This window comes from Rhinatrema bivittatum, chromosome 10 (assembly GCF_901001135.1).
Source record: "Rhinatrema bivittatum chromosome 10, aRhiBiv1.1, whole genome shotgun sequence".
In the NCBI taxonomy this organism is placed as follows: domain Eukaryota; kingdom Metazoa; phylum Chordata; class Amphibia; order Gymnophiona; family Rhinatrematidae; genus Rhinatrema; species Rhinatrema bivittatum.
The window spans coordinates 65,975,167-65,994,766 of record NC_042624.1 but is presented as its reverse complement, the minus strand read 5'-3'; the positions used below and the strand labels follow the sequence as shown (position 1 = coordinate 65,994,766).

The following is a 19,600-nucleotide window of genomic DNA, read 5'->3' as shown; positions in this document are numbered from 1 at the left end:
ACAAACAGGTGGTCCATCTTTCAGACCGGTTCTGAAACTTCCAGATACCGCACCAAAAGCCTACTGACATTCAAATGGTGGAGGACATGGTATTCTTCCGCATCGTGGTTATCTATGGATGGCAATGATAATGCACAGATTCAAATGAAACTGAGACTACCTTGGGCAAGAAGGATGGAGCAGTATGAAGCTGCAATGCTCCTGGAATCATCCAGAGAAACAGTTCCCAACACAATGCCTGTAGTTCAAAGATACAATGTGCCGAGGATATAGCCATCAGGAACACCGTTTTAAGGTTAATAAAAGGAAAGACTGCGCAGCGGCTGAAAGGAGGGCCCTGCCAAAAACTCCAACACTAGATTAAGATGCCACAAGGGAACTGGTCACCAAAGGGGTAGCCAGAGGAGCTTCACCCCTTTGAGAAAACTGGCCATGTCAGGATGAACCGACAGGTGGGTTTCATTCACATCGCCCCTGAAACAGGAGAGAACTGCTACCTGGACCTTCAAGGAGTTAAGGGTCAAACCTTTATTCAAGCCATCCTGCAAAAATTCCCAAATTAGTGGAATTTAGACCATATGAGGGGAACACCATGTTCCTCGCACCAGGCCTCAAATACTCTCCAGACCCACACATACACTAGGGATGTAGAGAACTTCCATGCACGGAGTAAGGTGGCAATTACTGCTGCCGAATATCCTTGCTTCATCAGGCGAGCCCTCTCAAAGGCCAGACCATAAAACAGAATTAAGTCGGACCCTTATGAAGGACCGGTCCCTGCTGTAACATGTCCCTGTGTGGTGGGAGGCACCTGGGGGGGGGGGGGGGGGGGGTGTCTCCACCAGGGATATCCGCATGTCTGCATGCCACGGATGCCTGGGCCAATCTGGAGCTACTAGTAGGATTAATCCCCTGTGGTGCTCAATTCTGCAAGTGACCCTTGTCCAGGAAGGGCCACGGAGGGAAGGCATACAGCAGCTCCTCTTCCAGCCAGGTCTGAACAAGGGAGTCAATCCCCAAGGCAAACATATCTCTTCTGCAACTGAAGAATTGGGAAATCTTCGCATTGTGAGATGCAGCCAGCAGGTTGATGGACGGGAGATCCCATCAATCTACTACCAGCTGAAAGGCTTTGGCCGACAACACCCACTGTCCTAGATCCAGACTCTCCCTGCTTAGAAAGTCTGCTCTGACGTTGTCTTTTCCTGCGATGTGGGAGGCTGAGATCTGTAGATGTATGCTGCCCATTCCAGACAGAAATCTCTCTCCTGTGACACTTGCTGGCTTTTGGTTCCACCCTGGTAGTTGTTGTAGGCTACCATTGTTGCGTTGTCTGACATTATGCGGATCGCTTCACCCTGGAGTATGTGGCTGAATTGTAGACATGCCAATCTGACTGCCCATTTTCCAGAGGGCCTCTTCCTTGGTCCAACACACCTGGGACGTCAGTTCCTGACAGTGAGCTCCCCAACCCCAGAGGCTGGCATCTGTTGTGAGGATCAGCCAGTTCAGAGGGGACAGGGGTACATCCCTGCACAGATGAGCTTCCTGCAGTCACCACTGGAGCCAAGAGCATACTTCCATCTCCAAGTGAAAGTGAATCGAATAGTCTTGAGACAATGGGTTACAATGTGATAGAAGGGAGCGTTGAAGTAGTCGCATGTGTGCCCTCCAGGGTTGCCGCCAAACAGAGGACTTGAAGATAGCTCCACACCATCAGGCGTATGGTGTTCAGACGCACTTGAAACATCAAATTCCTTATCTGCGTGGTCGGGAGGAAGACCTTGCTCTGCTCAGTGTTGAACCAGATTCCCAGATATTCCAAGGACTAGGAGAGTTTGAAACTGCTTTTGTCCAGGTTTATGATCCAACTGAGTTCCTGAAGCAAGGAGATCACCCTGCTGGTCACCTGGAGACTCTCTTCCATGGATTCTGCCTGGATCAACCAGTCATCCAAGTACGGGTGCACCAGGATGCCCTCCTTTCTCAATGCTGCTGCTATGACAACCATAATCTTGGAAAGTGTTCTGGGGCAGTGGCCAGGCCAGAGGGCAGTGCCTGGAACTGATAATGGCGACCCAGTACCGCAAAGGGTAGGAAACTATGTTCTTGCCGGATTGGAATACAGATATGTAGGTAGGCCTCGGATAGGTCCAAGGAGGTTAAGAACTCTCCTGATTGTATGGCCATCAACATGAAGCGTAGAGTTTCCAAGTGGAAATGATTCACTCGTAGAGGTCTTGAGATCTAGGATGGGGCAAAATGAATGTTTCTTCTTGGGTACGATGAAATAGATGGAATTATGCCTTGTATTTTTATGGGGCACAGGTACTGGGATTATAGCCCTCATCCTGAGGAGCCTTAATAGGGTAGTTTCCACTGCCTACTTCTTATGCTGGGAATGGCAAGGAGATATCTTGACTATGTCCCGAGGAGTGATGTGAAATTCCAGTGCATATCCTCGTTCCGAGGGTGGATCAGCAAAGCTTCATGGGGGGGGGGGGGGGGGTGGGAAGAGATTGAGATGAACCTGATCCTGACCATCTCTTGGGATGCTGACTCCAAAAGGACTGAGACCTCACAAAGGACAGAGACCTCTGAAATGTCGAGTTTCTGTAGGGCGAAAGCATTGGAAGCCCCTGGATCGACTCCTCAAGGGCGAGGAGCACCAACTGCTTTCTCTTATCTTCTGATAGCTGGAGATTCGCCCCATTTACTGGCCAGCTTTTCCAATTCGCTTCCGAAGAGGAGTGATTCTTTAAAGGGCATCTCTGTGAGATTTGCCTTGGAGGTTGCATCTGCTGACCAATTCCACAGCCATAGCTGTCTTCTGGCCACCACCACTGAAGCCACTCCTCTGGCCGAAATACGGACTAGATCCGAGCCAGAGTCAGCTAAAAAGGTGGCATTGGGTTCCATAACAGCTCTGGAATCCACCCAGAGTCATCCACCTCCTGAGAAAGGAACAGGCATGAACAAGCTACCAGGGCACAACAAGCAGCAATATGTAAAGTCATTGCTATTACTTGAAAGGCCTGTTTAAGGATGGACTCCATCTGCCTATCATGCACATTCTTTAAGGCGCTCCTCCCTCCACTGGGATAGTTTGCATAGAGACAGCACAGACCAGCGCATCCACTTTAGGAAACACAAACGATCTCTCACTGCTGGATCCAGTGGGTATAGAGCTTCTAATGCTCATCCACCTTTAAAACTTGCTTCTGGGAATCCCATTCCAGGTCAATCAACTCCTGGATGGCTTCCAGTACTGGAAAGTAGCAAGAGGCTTTCCGTAGAGAAATCAGAATGGGATTCGTCTTTGGTTCAATCAGAGTCCACCCTAGGAACTCCCAGCATCTTCAGTGTCTGGGAAACCAGGGCCAGCAATTCGTTTATATGGAAAAGCCATAACATGGTCAGATATGGTTCTAAACCACTGGGATTTCCCCATCTTCCAAGGAATCCTGATCCTCTTCTTCATCTGAGTTGCCCAAGTCCCTGCCAGGGATACCCTTGGTGAGATCTGCCAACAGGACTAGGAGAGGGAGGGCTTACTGGCTGAAGTTCCATCCAGACAAGGGCAAGTGAGGTAGCAGACTGCACCCATATGAAGGCTTGAAGGCCTTGAAAAAATTCCACCCAACCAAAGGCAGCCGGGTCCATGCCTAGCCCAGGAGGTACTGGGGCAGGTGCTGTTAAATTTCCCTCTCCCATGGATAACCCAGTCCCAGGGTACTTCCGGTTAAGGCTGTGGCTGACTCATCCTCTGAATGGGATGAGCCAGACTTAGCAAAGTCCGGGAAGGCCAACTCTTCCTGGGCTTCCTCAGTGCTGACATAAGCAAGAATCCACGTCAGACTGTGCAGCCCTAATATGACAAACAGCGCAGGGAGAAAGGTGCTTACGTTTCTTTGCTTCTGACCCATTGGCGACAGTAACTGCATATTCAGACGGCTCATGCTTAACATTTTATGCACACGGGTGCCTACGCAGGCCACAACAAGGCACACGCACAGCCCATGTGCCCGGCTTTACTTGTATTCTGCGCTTAATACATTGTGCATGTATGCGCGCGCGCAAAAATATGTGCACACTGTGCGTGGCGTTATGCTCACAATGCACGCGCAGAGCTGACATGCACTGAAGATACCGAAGCTCTATGGTGGGCAGTACAGGCATAAAAATACGCACAAGATGGCGCTTCCATGGCCTACCATGCGGTATGCCGACCAAGCCTAAAGTGGGGCCTAGCCCACTGGGGGGGGGGCTCAACCTGCTTGGAAGCCCACTTCCCCTTACATGATTGGGAACAATGTCGGTTGGGCACGCTGAGCAAGGAGACAGGAGGACGTCTTACCAATTGGAAGGACATTTTTTTTTTAAACTTACCTGCGCTCAGCGCTTACCGGCTGAGTATACTGTCTCTGGCTGCGGGGTGGGGGGGGTGTGTTTGGCTGTCACCGCCACGCTCGGCTTCCTGCACCCGCTGCCTTTCAGCTACTTTAGCAGCAAAGTCCATGCTAGGAACTGGCTACCGGACCAAAGCATACCTCTGAAGGATCTCTGAAATCACCTCAGGAATTCTCAACTGGGGGAGGGACATTTAGGTGTCACTGCAGGAGAGGGGGCTCAATCTTTTCTCCAATTTAAATGTAGAAGTTCTTCTTCCAAAAGGTACAGCAATGCCCATAGGCAAAGCATGTCCGCATCTGCTCGAGACTAAGAACCACCGAAAGGCTGAGGTCACTGCAGGAGTATATCTAGGGTGACATCAGCTTTGAAACCTGACTCCGTCTCCTTCTATTGGCAGGGGAGCATAAACCCATTGGTCCTGAGTCCATCTGGCTGCATGCTAGGAAAATACTGAGTTTCATGAGAATTTGTTGCAGACATACCTCCATTGCCTCAGGTACAAACTTACGGGCTGATTCAGTAAAGTCCGCGGGACATCGGGCGAACGCCCGCTCTTCCGGCGCGCACCCGATTCAGTAATTAAATGAGGCCCGGCGGTAGAAACGGGCAAAAGGAGACACTAGCACGTCCCTAGCGCCTCCTTTTGGCCCGGAGCGGCGGCTGTCAGCGGGTTTGACAGGCAACGCTCAATTTTGCCGGCGCCGGTTCTTGAGCCCGCTGACAGCCATGGGCTCAGAAACTGGACGCCAGCAAAATTGAGCGTCCGGTTTTCGACCCGACAGCCGCCGGCCCATTTTAAATTTTTTTTTTTTTAAACTTTTTTTTTACTCTTCGGGACCTCCGACTTAATATCCCCATGATATTAAGTCGGAGGGTGCTGGCAGAAATTAGCGCCTTCTTTGGGTAGGCGCTAATTTCTTAAAGTAAAATGTGCAGCATGGCTGCACATTTTACTTACTGAACCGCACGGGAATACCTAATAGGTCCATCAACATGCATTTGCATGTTGAGGGCGCTATTAGGTTCGGCGGGTTGGGCGCGCGCGTTTTCCGCCCCTTACTGAATAAGGGATAAGGGAAAACGTGCGTCCAATGGCAGGTTAACAGTGCGATCCGTTGGAGCGCACTGTACTGTATTGGCCCGTTAGATTGTAAACCCTCTGGGGATAGGGAAATACCTACAGTATCTGACTGTAATCCACTTTGAAGCACTCAAGAGTGCAAAAAGCAGAATATAAATCTAAATTAAAAAAAACAAAAAACATCCTGAAAACCCAATTGATAGTAGGATCATCAGGACTGGATTGAGAAGCCCTGCTCTAAGAGTTTTGGTTCAAACTCTCCCATCTCCAGCTTATATTTTTCAAACCTTAAACTTCCTGTATGGGTACAGAACATCAGGAGGCGTATTCCTCATCTGCAATCAAGCTTTTGGGCCTTAATGCAGGGATAAAAAAAGGTATTCTTTATCTGGAGGCTCACCAATATCTCCAAGATGGACAAGGCAGTGCTGGCAGATGTAGGAGCAAGAGCTGGACTGTGGCTTCACCACAGCATTAGTTTGCGTCTGTTTGTTGCTGATAATCCCAAGCTGGGAAGACTTTACACGGCAGGGCAAGTCTACATTGAATACTGTGCAGAGCTCCTGTAACAACTGTAGGGGAAAACAGAGTGAGGACATATTGATTGGAAATGAGAGCACTGCAATACACCACCTCACCCCAAACCAACATACTGTATTTAATGCACCTGCAACAGCATTGTCCCATGATGTATAAATGTCTGCTTTATTCCACACAGTCACAGAATAGTAAAGCACTTTCTACCAACTTATTTATTCATTCAAACTTATATTCCACCTCTACCAAAATGTAATTCAGGGCAGATTACAGAAACATTCATGAAGACATAAATAAAATACTACATAAGATTCAAACACAAAAATAAAAGATATTAGACCAATATACAAAAATTAAAACTGATAAAAACCTCTTATAAGTGTCTCTAATATAGTGCCTAATATCTTTAGGACTGATCCACACACCACTGCAGCACCAACCCACCCTATCACAGCAAGCTGTACATTGCTGCTGCATACTGCAGCACCTTGTCCTATTTCCAGCATACTGTGGCCTGCATTAGTCACTGAAAAGTAAGCAAAGACGGAGCTCACAATTCACAGAAGTCGAAATCCCTTCATATAATCTTTACCCTGCCCAAAAACTGTAGGAAGACCCAAGTTACACAAATAGCAGCACTGCAGAAGACAAGAGCAAGGAATGCCAAGGACTATATGAAAAGTATGGTTCTTCTGTGATGGAAGAATCTATCTTCCTAATCACACAAGCTGATCTGACAATTTAATATCACTTGCAGAAGAGGAAGTAACAGATATTACATTCGTCTCAATCCCAGCCTGCAAAAAACTCACTTGAGTATAGAATCCACTGGCTGCCTCCAAGAAAAGCGAGAGGTTTGCTTGCACTTCACTCCGGTTTGGGTTTGCTCGATTCTTTGCCTGACCCTGAAGTGTTGTGATCTGATTCTTGAAGGCATGGTTCCAGCTGAAAACAGAATGTAGGGAAAATAATGCCTGACTAAACGTGCACTTCAAGCTACTGGCTTAGTCATCTTTTTAATATTTGATCTTATTATTTATTTCTTCCATTTGTCAACCACCCCACTCTGAAGACTCAAGACAATGTGCATTGTTCATAGACAGTTCATTACAAAAAAGAGCAACAGACTGATCAAAGGTCACAAAAAAAAAAAAAAAAAGACAAATAATCCACCTCATAATTCGAGTCTCAGAGCAGACATTGCAGTCCTCCCACAAGCAGAATGTTATTTACAATAATTTACATATTCGCCAATTACTAAATTCTGTTCATGGCGGAAAACAAAGCACAAAATAAAATAGAATAAACAGCATCAATAAATTACAACAGATAAAACTTAACATTCATAAATATGCTTCATTAAAAAAAAATGCATTTTCAAAGCTTTCCTAAAGCACTTATAATTGTAATTTGTTGTAAAGCAATCGGGAGGGCATTCCAAAAAGAGTAGGTGCTACTTCAGAAAAGACCCACTAGATGCCACCAGACTCACAGATTTCGCCATGGTATAGATAACAGCGACTGATCACTTGAGTGCAAAGCGCATTGTGGTTTGTGTAATATCATCAAATGCTTTAAATAAAGAGCAAACACCATAAATAGCTTGATATACAAGTGAAACTATTTTAGTATTTTATTCATTGTTCAATGGGGAGCCAATGCGGGTCTCTTGATAAAGGTGATATGGCATTGCATTGGACTCCATGTTACTAACTACTACTCAATAATGCCATGAACCATTGAGCAGATAATGGAACCAAGAATCAAGAACCAATAAGGAATCAAGAATATGAGACTGACTGATTGATTACAGTTATAAAACAGAGCATAAAATAAAAACAGCAGAACCTAACAAAGTAGCAAAATCCTACTCACTTAAATGCAGCAGTTGCTCTCAAGTGCATGTTAACGAGACACTAAAGTTGTGCATTCATTTAGAATAAGAAATATGAACACTGGGTGATTTATTTTGATTTGGGGAAAATGAATATGAATGGTCAATGACCCCAAAAAATTACTGAACATTTTTCATTTGTTTATTTCCCATTAAAATCTACAGGACAAGCAAAACTGTAGGGTTTATTTTCTTCTTCTGAAGGCAGCTAGGAACCAGTAGTGTCACTTGACCCTAGGCTGACTAGAGACAGGACAGGACAGGTCAGGGAACAAGCCAGGAAGCAGGACCAATCAAGGTGAAGCATTTTTTTAAACCGGTCTAGCCTAGCTGGCAATTGCATGGATTGATAGCAACTTCCTCTTATATTTTCAAGTTGAAAATGAAAGAAGAATTTATTTATTTAAAATAATTTATTACCTGCACTCTCAGATGGTCAGGGCAGGTTACAACAATACAATGATAAATCAATAAAAACACATTATTTAAAACAAACATACAAGATATACATAAAATAAAAAGGGGGACTAATGTTTGAAGCAGTAAAACATGAACAGAACTAGAGGAAGAGGACCTAAAAGAGAGGGAGGGAAGAAAAATAAGTGGGGGGGGGGGGTTAGATAAGAGCTTAGAGGTTATGGTTTAAATATACATTTAAAAGCTTGTCTGAAAAGATTTTTTAGCCCTTTCTTAAATTCTTTTTTGCTGGATAGTGATCTCAAAGCTTGAGGAAACGCATTCCATGTAATAGGGCCTGCAATAGAGAATGCTTGTTCATGGGTCACTGCTAGTCTTTCAGGTTCCATTCTGAGCTCATCTGTCCTTAGGTGGGAGGAGAGGAAGATTGTATTTTGAGCTCAAGAACTTAAAAAATTGTTGGGGAAAAGACTGGGACTAGGAGAAGTGAAACGTGACGTGAGCTTTAGCTCTGTTTCCTCTTATTAGACACACATTGTTTTTGTACTCAAAAATCTTGTGTGTTTTGCAGTTATACATTTACACTGTAGCACTATAAAAGCAGAGCATAAGAAAATTCAGTGTGAGCTTTCTGTAGTGAGTGCAAGTCAGTGTACTACCACAGATTTTTTAGAAAAGTAGAAGAGAACCAGAAGGCTCATCTATATACTGCTCCCAGCATCCCCTGGGAGAGGACTCCAGAGGTCACAGCAAGCGATCCGGGCTTTGAACTCCACAGGCCCAGCTTCCAGAGGTCCCACACTCTTTGCAGTAGAAGAGGACCAGAAATGTGCAAATCTCAAACCTTTCAATCCTTTGAGAGAAGATCAACTTAATGGTGGTTGAAGAGGATTGTTAAGTATAGCTTTGGGAAATCTTAGGATTTAAAAAAGTTTGGAGAGAGGTGAAATAGCAAATGTTGCTTACCTGATGTAACAGGTGTTCTCACAGGACAGCAGGATGTTAGTCCTCACAAATGGGTGACATCGAGGATGGAGCCCTGTACGGAAAAACTTTTCTGTCAAAGTTTCAACAAGCTTTGACTGACACTGGCACACTGGGTGCACTGAGCATGCCCAGCCTGCAATTATCCCTGTGAGCCACAGGTGTCTCCCTCAGTCTCGTCTTATAGCTAAAAAGCGCAAGCGAAACTAAAATAAAAGTATACAGACCCAACTCCGCGGGGTGGCGGGCGGGTTTCGTGAGGACTAACATCCTGCTGTCCTGTGAGAACACCTGTTACATCAGGTAAGCAACATTTGCTTTCTCACAGGACAAGCAGGATGGTAGTCCTCACAAATGGGTGAGTACCGAGCTGAGGATGCCCGGGAATGCACCAGATACACCGCAGATGCGCAAAGGCGTAACGACTGAGGTGGAAATGGGAACGGAGGGCATCCGCAACACCATAATGGGTTCGTGGAAGGATGTTGGGTAGTGAATTGAAAAAAGTAAGAGTAGGCGGACTGGCCAAACATGGAGCATGCCGGCTAGTCAAATGTAAGCAATAATAGGCTGCGAAGGTATGGAGAGGACTCCAGGCTGCAACCTGATAAAAAAGTACAAGCAGCAGTAACCAAAGGGAAGCTGTTAAGGCTAAGACGGACACAACAGTATGTGGATACCCACAGTGTTGTAGTGAAATGTCTGCTTGTTGGTAGGAAAGGAAATATAGACCACTTAATCAGAAGGATTAGGTCTGTGTGGCCACTGGAAGTAGCAGCTTGACCCTTGCATGAAGGAAAGAGTCAAGTGGAATTCACATGGAATGCAGTGCAATGTAGATAGAATGTAAGCGCAGCATTACTGTCCAGGAATGTGGAAAACCCAGTCTCTCCCTAGGGCGAGAGAGAGAGGTTAGGAAAAATTAATAGAGTATTTCCTGAGGAAAGGAGATACAACATCTACCTGAAAAGGATAGAAAGTTGAATGCGTAGAACTACTCAGTGGCAGAGGAACGGAGTCAGGTGAGTATGGAAAGAGTGCATAACTCACGGACCCTGCTGGCAGGAATGACATTAAGAGGGAAAGAAGTTCCCTTGCCAAACTGTGGAAGAGAGGAATGGAAAGGCTCAAACGTAGAATGTATGAGACTTATAAGGAGAATATATATGTTCATTCCGTGATTAGAGAAATAGAGGCGGCTTGATCAGTGGATAATCCATGGTAAGCCGACTCAGAGAGGATTACCAAAAACGGGAACCCAACTCCCAAAACGATACACCTCCTAAGAGAAAGGTGTATCTATGTGGAGGATGTCTGGAGAACAGAATCCGAGGGAGTAAGAAAAAATGGTGGAAAAGTAAAAGGGGTAATACCTCTTTTTTTTTTTTTTTTTTTTTTTTTTTTTAGCGTCAGGAGGTAAAGCCTGCCATATTAAATGGCAAGATTTATGTTTAGAAGGTTTTGTGACGCTACCAGAACCTAAGAACATCAGTAAGTCTATGATTTGGGACTGACTGGTGAGAGAATAAAAGGTTACTGATATGATGGATTGAGAAGTATGGGAAAGCATACTGATCTCAGTCAGGGAGTGGGGAAAAGAATACTGAACCCCATCCCAGTTCAACATTAGAAGAATGCTGGCTACGAGAGGCAGCAGAAGAGATATATTGAAGAGGCCTTTGATGGAAGAAAAGGCATCTAAGGGAACGCATAGGAAACATGTGCAGGGAGCAGAACCTGTGCATCGTATGGAATGATGCAGACGCCGAGGAAAGTTTAGTTAAACTCAGCGTTAAAAGATTTGCCCTGTACACATGTAATTGAGACCATTCGAGAGGATAGAACCTACGTGGAGAAGGTCTGATAGAGCGTTCATTAAATCTCTTAGATATGTGGCCCAAGGACGCATGAAGTGAACAAGGGCCAAGGGTAGAGCTGCGCAGCTGTCTAGCAGAGCAGCTAAGAGGTAATGCGTGCTTATGAGTTGGAAAGCACATTGTCCCTATGCTGTCTGTCTGTATGCACAAAGAATTGTTGCAAAAGCAGTATTGGAAGGCATAAGGGCATAACTCATGGGTGCAACGTCCAGGAAGTTTATGAGAAACTATGCTGGAGTGCAATAGATGCATAATGGGTTGACAGCTTTCAGGAGAAACTTTATAACCCTAAGGAATTGCGAGCATGAGTCGAAGGAGACTAGGTCCTAGTTCGAACTGGGATAAGAATCAGGGACGAAAGCAATGAAACCATTTAGGTCCATTGAGTATAGAATGTCACTGAATATAACCCATAGCAGTTTTGAATTATGAGAAAAATGCATAGTGGGAAGAAACCCCATAGCCCAACCATGAAAAGTTGAAAGGCTGAGGTTATGGAAAATATGCGCAGGGACATATAACAATGTATCAGAATGTCTGTGCGCATGCTGGACAAGAGGGTCTTAAGACTGTGGTGTCCAGAAGTGTTACAGAAGGGATTTATGGCAGTGACAGTAATCCCAGTTAGTAAATGTATAGTGAGTCCTGAAAAAAGTGAGAGCTCCTTGCATGTACTGAAAGTGGTTAGCAGTAGTCTATGCAAGGAAAGTGAATGATGTTACACTCCGCAGAGAAAACAGCATTCACCAACAGTGATGCAAGAGACAGTTCACTTACCGAAGCTGGTGCCAGCGGCAGAGCTTGGGGTTGTAATGTTGACTCACCATAAAGCACATAGAAACATTAAAATAATGTACTTACTGCAGTATGGAGTGATGGTAACCAAAGATACCATTGTACCTGTGACGTCTAAAGAAAGTTGGATTTTCTTAGGTCCAGGATGTGCGGAGAGTAACTATTTTCTGTTAAAAGAAAGAATAGTGCAATTAAAACTCCCCAACCCCCCTCCCTTCTCCCCTCTGCACTTCGTAGCGCCTGGGGGAGTGTACCGGGACTTTGGTACAAGGTGGGGTGGCCGCTCTGATATCTGACCAGATGGGAGACCAGGAGGTGTCCCAATGGAGGATATCATGTAGGCTCCTGCAGGTGTGTGAGCGGTAAGTGGTACCCGCATTTCTGTATGCTGTACAAGGAGACACTGAGACCTGTGGCCAGGCCTCAAGGTGGACTTGTACATGGGGCAATGGTTGCTGAATCTCATGTTTAGCAGATCAGCCAATGCAGCTGGACCTTGGTTGGGAGGGAACCAAGAGTCAGAGCATTGGTCGGCACAGGGACTGGTTACTGACAAGAGAAGAAGCCCTGCTGCAATCCCAAGAAGATAGAGGGGTTCTCCTGATATTGTGGCTAACATAGCTAACATAGCGATATGTGACACTAATACAGTTCTAAAATGCACATGACCCAGAACTTTTCGAACCACGGTCCGAATGGGAGAACACAACTCTATGGGAATGCCGCCGAAGCGGGTACTTACCATCCAACGTGGATCGCCGCAAGACGAGCCGGTGAAGATTGTTGACTCCGACGGTCTCCGGAGTCCTCGAGGGTAAGGCCGGGGACGTAAACGTCCATCTCGCTCTGAAACCCGGTATGGTGGCACAGGTACAGAGGAGACAGGCCAGGCGTGAGTGGCGTTTAGACTGCTAAGTGTAACAGATGGCCATAGTCCCACACCACTTGACGGTGGGGCACGCCAGGAACAGAGGAGCCCTAACGGAACTCATGTTCCCTTCCCTCATCCCAGCGGCTCGATGTGTCGTGACGCCAATGCAGAAGCTGTCGGACCTGGATCCGGAAGTTCTGGATCACCAAGGACTGCCAAAACTGTAGGAACAGTGCTGATGGCAGTGGTGATGTCGCTCTGCCCGAGCGTTGTCCAGCCTGGAGAAGGATGGCACCGATGTGCTGGATGGCGTCAGCGGCGGACGATCACAATGTCGGCGATGATGGGTGCCACGGTGCTCGGCCCGGTCTTTCCCCAGCGCCGAGATGGAAGCCCTCGTCGTCCTGGAAGGCGATCGATGACGAACTGTCAGCACGCCTGCTCTGCTCCTGATACAATGGAGTGTCTTAAGCTAATACGGGGCTTAAAAAAGAACCCAAAGCGTGGAGCAATGTGAGGAGGCGAGGGTATTATGTGGCGGTGCTATGTCGGTATTGACGATATTGAAGGCAACCTAAGGGGCTTCGAGGATATCATCAAAATGGGTATGAAAAATCGTCGATGACTGGCCAGGAGAATGATGACAGTGACGGGCACTGACAGCAGTGGCATAGGTATCTTTGAAACGATGTGGAATCGAATAATCGAAAAACATTGCCGTTATTGAAAAAGATACCGGCATCGACTGAGTCGAAGTCGAATCAATAGGGGCGTCAAGGACACCGAAGGAAAACGGAGGTGTCGAGGGCATCGATGCATGGAGGCGGGCATTTATGCCGTTTGTGGCATGGCCACGGGCATCAACTATAGGGCCACAGACGTTGACGGTATCGATTTGGACAGACTCAGATTTCCAAGTGTACATGGCATCGGTGCCCCAGACACGTGTGTCAGTGGCATCGATATGGACACGTATGGAATCGATGGCATGGATCTCCCAGTCGATGAATTCCATCCCGGCATCAACGCCAGTCCTGGAATCGGCATGGGCATCGATGCCAGCCATAAGGCTGGCATTGGCATCAACGCCCATCCACGGAATCGAGCCGGCATGGATACCCACCGATGGGACCCACCTGGGCATCGAATTTCACCAATGGGAGCAGCCTGGCATCGACTGCCCTCGATGGATGCATTCTAACATAGATGCCCATGGATGAAACACCTGGGCATCGGTGTCCATCGATGCAAAAGGACCTGGCACCAATGCCATCGACGGACGGCCATCCGGCACCAATGCCATCGACGGACAAGCCATCCGGCACCGATGTCCATCGATGGGGACCATCCGGCACCGATGTCCACTGATGGGGACCATCCGGCATCGATGCCCACCGACGAATCGATGTGGCACCGATGCCCACCGATGGAAAAGGGCTGGACATCGGTGGGGAGGATGGGGCATCGATGGCATCCCCAAAAGGGGGGGTGGCATCGATGAAGTGACCCTGGGATCGTTAAAAAGTGTCTCAGGCAGCGGTGGCGGCGACCCGAGTATGCATGGCAGTGACTAACAGCGTGTGCGTCAATGGCATGCATCCGGGGTAGGGACGGCACCGAGGAAGCCCAAGGAAAAAAACAGTGCGTAGGAGGAAAAAGCCTGGTAGCACTGAAAAGCAAAAAAACATGGATAAAGGCATCAGGGCACCGTGGGGGGGAGGGGCGCTGATGACATATAAAAGCCCAGGGCGGTTTAGGAGGGTCCCGGTGTAGCGATAGGGTATCGACTGTGTGAGGGTACCAGGGAACGAAGGACTTGAAGCTACAGAGGTCCTAAAGTTAAGGAAAAAATCCCTACCCCACTAGCATAAGCAAGCAGAGTGTCACAGAGATACTCGCAAGCTGTTTAAAGCTAACTGAAAAATGGGGGAAGGGAAGGCTTCAGTCAGTTAACAGCCTTAAGATAGTGACAGGAACCGACCGAAAAATAAGAATTAGTACTCACCGAGCGTCGTAAAAACGTACGCGGAGGGAGACCTGTGCAGGGAAAAGTGTTTTTTGAAGTGAAAAGTTAAGTGTTTCCATGAGGTAATTAGTTAAAAAATCCTCACAGAGCTCCAACCGCTATGCTGACTGCAGAGCGGAAAAAAGAAGACTGAGGGAGACACCTGTGGCTCACAGGGATAATTGCAGGCTGGGCATGCTCAGTGCACCCAGTGTGCCAGTGTCAGTCAAAGCTTGTTGAAACTTTGACAGAAAAGTTTTTCCGTACAGGGCTCCATCCTCGATGTCACCCATTTGTGAGGACTACCATCCTGCTTGTCCTGTGAGAAAGTGGAATATATTCTTTACAGTTTGTGTGTATGAGATAACAAGCAAGCCAGATGGAGTTAATTCTAGTGTCTGTCTTTCCCACCCACCCACCCCTAGCTCAACCCTTGATTTTTAGGCAAGAGACACTTTCTAATTAAAAATCAATCAGGCTCTTATCTAAATCATACTATTGCACCAGCCCTTACTGAGAGTTTAATCATCCCCTTGTAGGACATTAGCAGATTAATTAGTAAACACGCCTGTAAATTTAAAGTATTCTAATGCCAACTCCCTTAGTAACCTAAACTTAACTACGAACTCAACAACATTAAGATGAAACATAGAAATGACGGCAGAAGAAGACCAATCGGCCCATCCAGTCTGCCCAGCAAGCTTCACACTTCTTTTTTCTCATACTTATCTGTTTCTCTTGGCTCTTAGTAACCTTTGGTTCTATTTCCCTTTCACCCCCACCATTAATGTAAAGAGCAGTGATGGAGCTGCATCCAAGTGAAATATCAAGCTTGATTAGTTAGGGGTAGTAACCATCGCAATAAGCAAGCTACACCCATACTTATTTGTTTACCCAGACTATGTTATTCAGCCCTTATTGGTTGTTTTTCTTCTCCCTTGCCGTTGAAGCAGAGGGCTATGCTGGATATGAGTGAAGTATGTTTTTCTTCTCCCCTGCTGTTGAAGCAGAGAGCTATGCTGTATATGCATTGAAAGCCACATTAACTATCAACAAATATTGAATAAGCCTAATTGGTAATACCTATAGCCTTTGAACTCTCAGTTAATTTTACATACTCTTACCTACCCCTGGGTTTTGTTTTGTTTTTTTAATTTGGAGATGGCAGCCCTCCATCCTTCCGCTCCGTGAAGGTGGAACACCAACCACTGGCATCCCGCTCCGTGAATGCCTCTGTGGCTACTGCCGCTCCGTGCAGTGTTTTGCTGCCTCCTCTTTATACACGTCCTCTAGACCTGATGGACCTTATCTGTTACTCTTGGCTCTTAGTAACCTTTTGATTCTATTTCCCTTCTACCCCACCATTAATGTAGAGAGTAGTGTTGGAACTGCCTCCAAGTGAAATATCTAGCTTAATTAGTTAGGGGTAGTAACCGCCGCAATAAGCAAGCTATACCCATGTTTATTTGTTTACCAAGACTAAATAATTCAGACCTTGTTGGGTTTTTTCTGTATATAGATCTACTTTTCTTCATTCTTCATGAAAGCAGCAGTCCAGCAGCAAGAAGGGGGGGGGGGGGGGGGGGGGGGAGATTTCCAGTTTTTTGCATTGAGTGTCACATGTATGATTTTTTACCTGCCAGTGAGAGATTGTATGTGTGCACCCGGTGCAAAGAGCTCCTGGTTCTCAGAGAAAGAGTGTGATCTCTGGAGGCTAGAGGGGCAGACCTGGAGGAGCAGAGGCAGACAGAGAAGTATACTGATGAGACCTTAAGGGACATATTAGCCAAGGCCCAAATCCAGCCTTGGAGAACATCACACTGGTGTAGCAGGAAGTGATCCTGTAGCAACTGAGGACAAGTTTCCCACAGCATCTGCCCAGGAGGGAAGGGTTAGGTCAGCCATCACAGCTGGTGATTCAATTATTAGAAATGTAGATAGCTAGGTGTCTGGTGGATATGAGGAACGCCTGGTAACTTGCCTGACTAGGCATCACCTAGATAGGATTAAAGACAGTGCTGGGAAGAAGCCAGCTATCGTGGTACATGTGGGTACCAACGATATAGGAAAAAGGTGGAACAGAGCTTCTGGAAGCCAAAGTTAGGATTTTAGGTAGAAAGCTGAAATCCAGAATGGCATTCTGTGAAATGCTCCCTATTCCACATGCAGGTCCCCAGAGGCAAGCAGAGCTCTGGAGTCTCAATGCATGGATGAAACGATGGTGTAGGGAAGAGGGAAGAGGGATTCAGTTTTGTAAGGAACTGGGGAACCTTTTGGGGAAGGAGAGACTTTTCTGAAAGGACAGGCTCTACCTTAACCAAAGTAGAACCAGGTTGCTGGCACTAACTTTTAAAAGGAGATATCCTATCCCCCCCCTCAGCCGTAAACAGCTTAGATCTTTAATCCAATTGTATTGTCAGTATATAAGAATTTTTAAATAAATAAATGATAGAGGTCTATAAAATCATCAGGTCAATACAGTAAAGTGCGGCCGCGGTTACCCTGCTCTTAACCCGCTTCCTACCCACTTTTTGGCCGCGTTAGCCCTTCCTGCGATACACAATCCCCTTTAACCTATTCTTACCACGTCCTAAATCACCGGGTAACCCCTTCCGCATGCAGCATGTATATTACATGTAAACGATCGAATTAGCTATTCCCTCCCATACAGTAACGCGCGCCCCGACTATCGCTTTTTTACCCTGCCGTTTTGCCACGCGTTTAACCTGCTAACTTGCTGCCTACCCTTACCCCTGCGTTAGAGGCAGGGGTAAGGGTAGGCAGCAAACTTTCCCCCAGCCCCCGCTCACCTGCCCTGGCCGCGTCAATGGGTGCTGGTCTCTGGGGCAGCCCCAGTCCTCTCCCCTCCTCCCGAAGCAACGAAAGCGGAAAAAAGCGAAAAAGCGAAAAAAAAAGTTGCAAGAGAGAGGGGAGAGAGAGGACGGGCAATCCTATGCTCGGGATTGCCAGTCCTCTCTCCCATCCTCCCAAAGCAAGGCGCGAAAAGCAGCCTTGCTTTTCGGGAGGAGGGGAGAGAGGACTGGCAGTGAAAAGCAACGAAGCGACTTACTTTTTTTGCAGCCCCCCTCCGGAGACGGACATCGGCGACGAGGGACCGCGGCTCCCCTGCTGCCCGCGAAGATGGACGCATCGCACGGGCGAAAGCGGCCCCTGTGAGTGCAATTGGGCCGCTCAAGATGTGACGTCACATGCAACTTGTACAGGTCCTTGGTGAGGCCTCACCTGGAGTACCGTGTTCAGTTCTGGAGACCGTATCTCCAAAGAGACAGAGACAAGATGGAGGCGGTCCAGAGAAGGGCGACCAAAAAGGTGGAGGGTCTTCATCGATTGACTTATGAGGAGAGATTGAAGAATCTAAATATGTACATCCTGGAGGAAAGGAGGAGCAGAGGTGATATGATAAAACCTTTCAAGTATCTGAAAGTCTGTAATGATCCAAAGACAACGACAAACCTTTCCCGTCTAAAACAAATCAACAGAACCAGAGGTCACGATTTGAAGCTCCAGGGAGGAAGACTCAGAACCAATGTCAGGAAGTATATCTTCACGGAGAGGGTGATGGATGCCTGGAATGCCCTTCCGGAGGAAGTGGTGAAGACCAGAACTGTGAAGGATTTCAAAGGGGTGTGGGATAAATACTGTGGATCCATAAAATCTAGAGGATGTGAATGAAGAGTGGGTGGCTTGAGGGAATGACGGCTACTACCTGGAGATAATACCCTTATTCAATAAACATACACACGGTTAATGCGACTCCAACATTGTTCTAAGAGTCAACATTGCTCTAAGCTTTGGCAAGAGGAAATGTGGAAAAAAGGATTTGCATTCACAAAAAAGGTTTGGATAAGTTCTTGCAGGAGAAGTCCATTAATGGCTATTAATCAATTATACTTAGGGAATAGCCACTGCTATTAATTGCATCAGTAGCATGGGATCTTCTTAGTGTTTGGGTAATTGCCAGGTTCTTGGCCTCTGTTGGAAACAGGATGCTGGGCTTGATGGACCCTTGGTCTGACCCAGCATGGCAATTTCTTATGTTCTTAAAAAAGTGGGGAGTAGCTTGCTTGTTATGGCGGTTACTACCCCAAACCAAATAAGCCTGATACTTCACTTTCGATGCACATCCAGCATAGCTCTTTGCTTCAACGGCAGGGGGAATGAAGAAAAGTGGATCTATATACAGACAACAACCAACAAGGACTGAATTACATAGTCTGGGTAAACAAATAAGCAAGGGTGTAGCTTGCTTATTACGGTGGTTACTACCCCTAATTAAGCTAGATATTTCACTTAGATGCAGTTCCAACACTGCTCTCTACAATAATGTTGGGGTGGAATGGAAATAGAACCAAAAGGTTACTAAGAGCCAAGAGTAACAGATAAGTATGAGAAAAAAAAAAGTGTGAAACTTGCTGGGCAGACTGGATGGGCCGTTTGGTCTTCTGCTGTCATTTCTATGTTTCTATAAGAACAGAAGTGACAGAGGAAGATGGAGTGTGAAAATGGGGCTGCAGTAGAGGAAAGAGTCTGTATTCCACACAATAATATCAGATAGAGCAGCACCCTGTTTACTGCTGCTAATTCCTTCCGCCGACCCTCTGATGGCTATGTCAGAGCATATTCTCTAAAACAAGCCATAGTTACATCACCCTTCCAAGGAGACGCCAGCACAAATATCAGTCGCATGTTATCTGACAAAGCTCAG

General features: G+C 46.6%; 1 protein-coding gene across 5 annotated transcripts in view; it reads right to left on the bottom strand.

Annotated features, from left to right (window-relative positions):
• The window catches only part of SMG7 (SMG7 nonsense mediated mRNA decay factor), a 169,485-nt gene that overhangs the window by 89,890 nt on the left and 59,995 nt on the right, over window positions 1–19,600 (bottom strand). For all 5 annotated transcript variants that reach the window (XM_029617622.1, XM_029617623.1, XM_029617625.1 and 2 more), the window contains 2 exons: window positions 6,844–6,976; window positions 5,895–6,066 (listed from right to left, as the gene is read on the bottom strand). In XM_029617622.1, coding sequence (XP_029473482.1) covers window positions 5,895–6,066; window positions 6,844–6,976 — 305 coding nt within the window. The remainder of the gene's footprint in view (window positions 1–5,894; window positions 6,067–6,843; window positions 6,977–19,600) is intronic.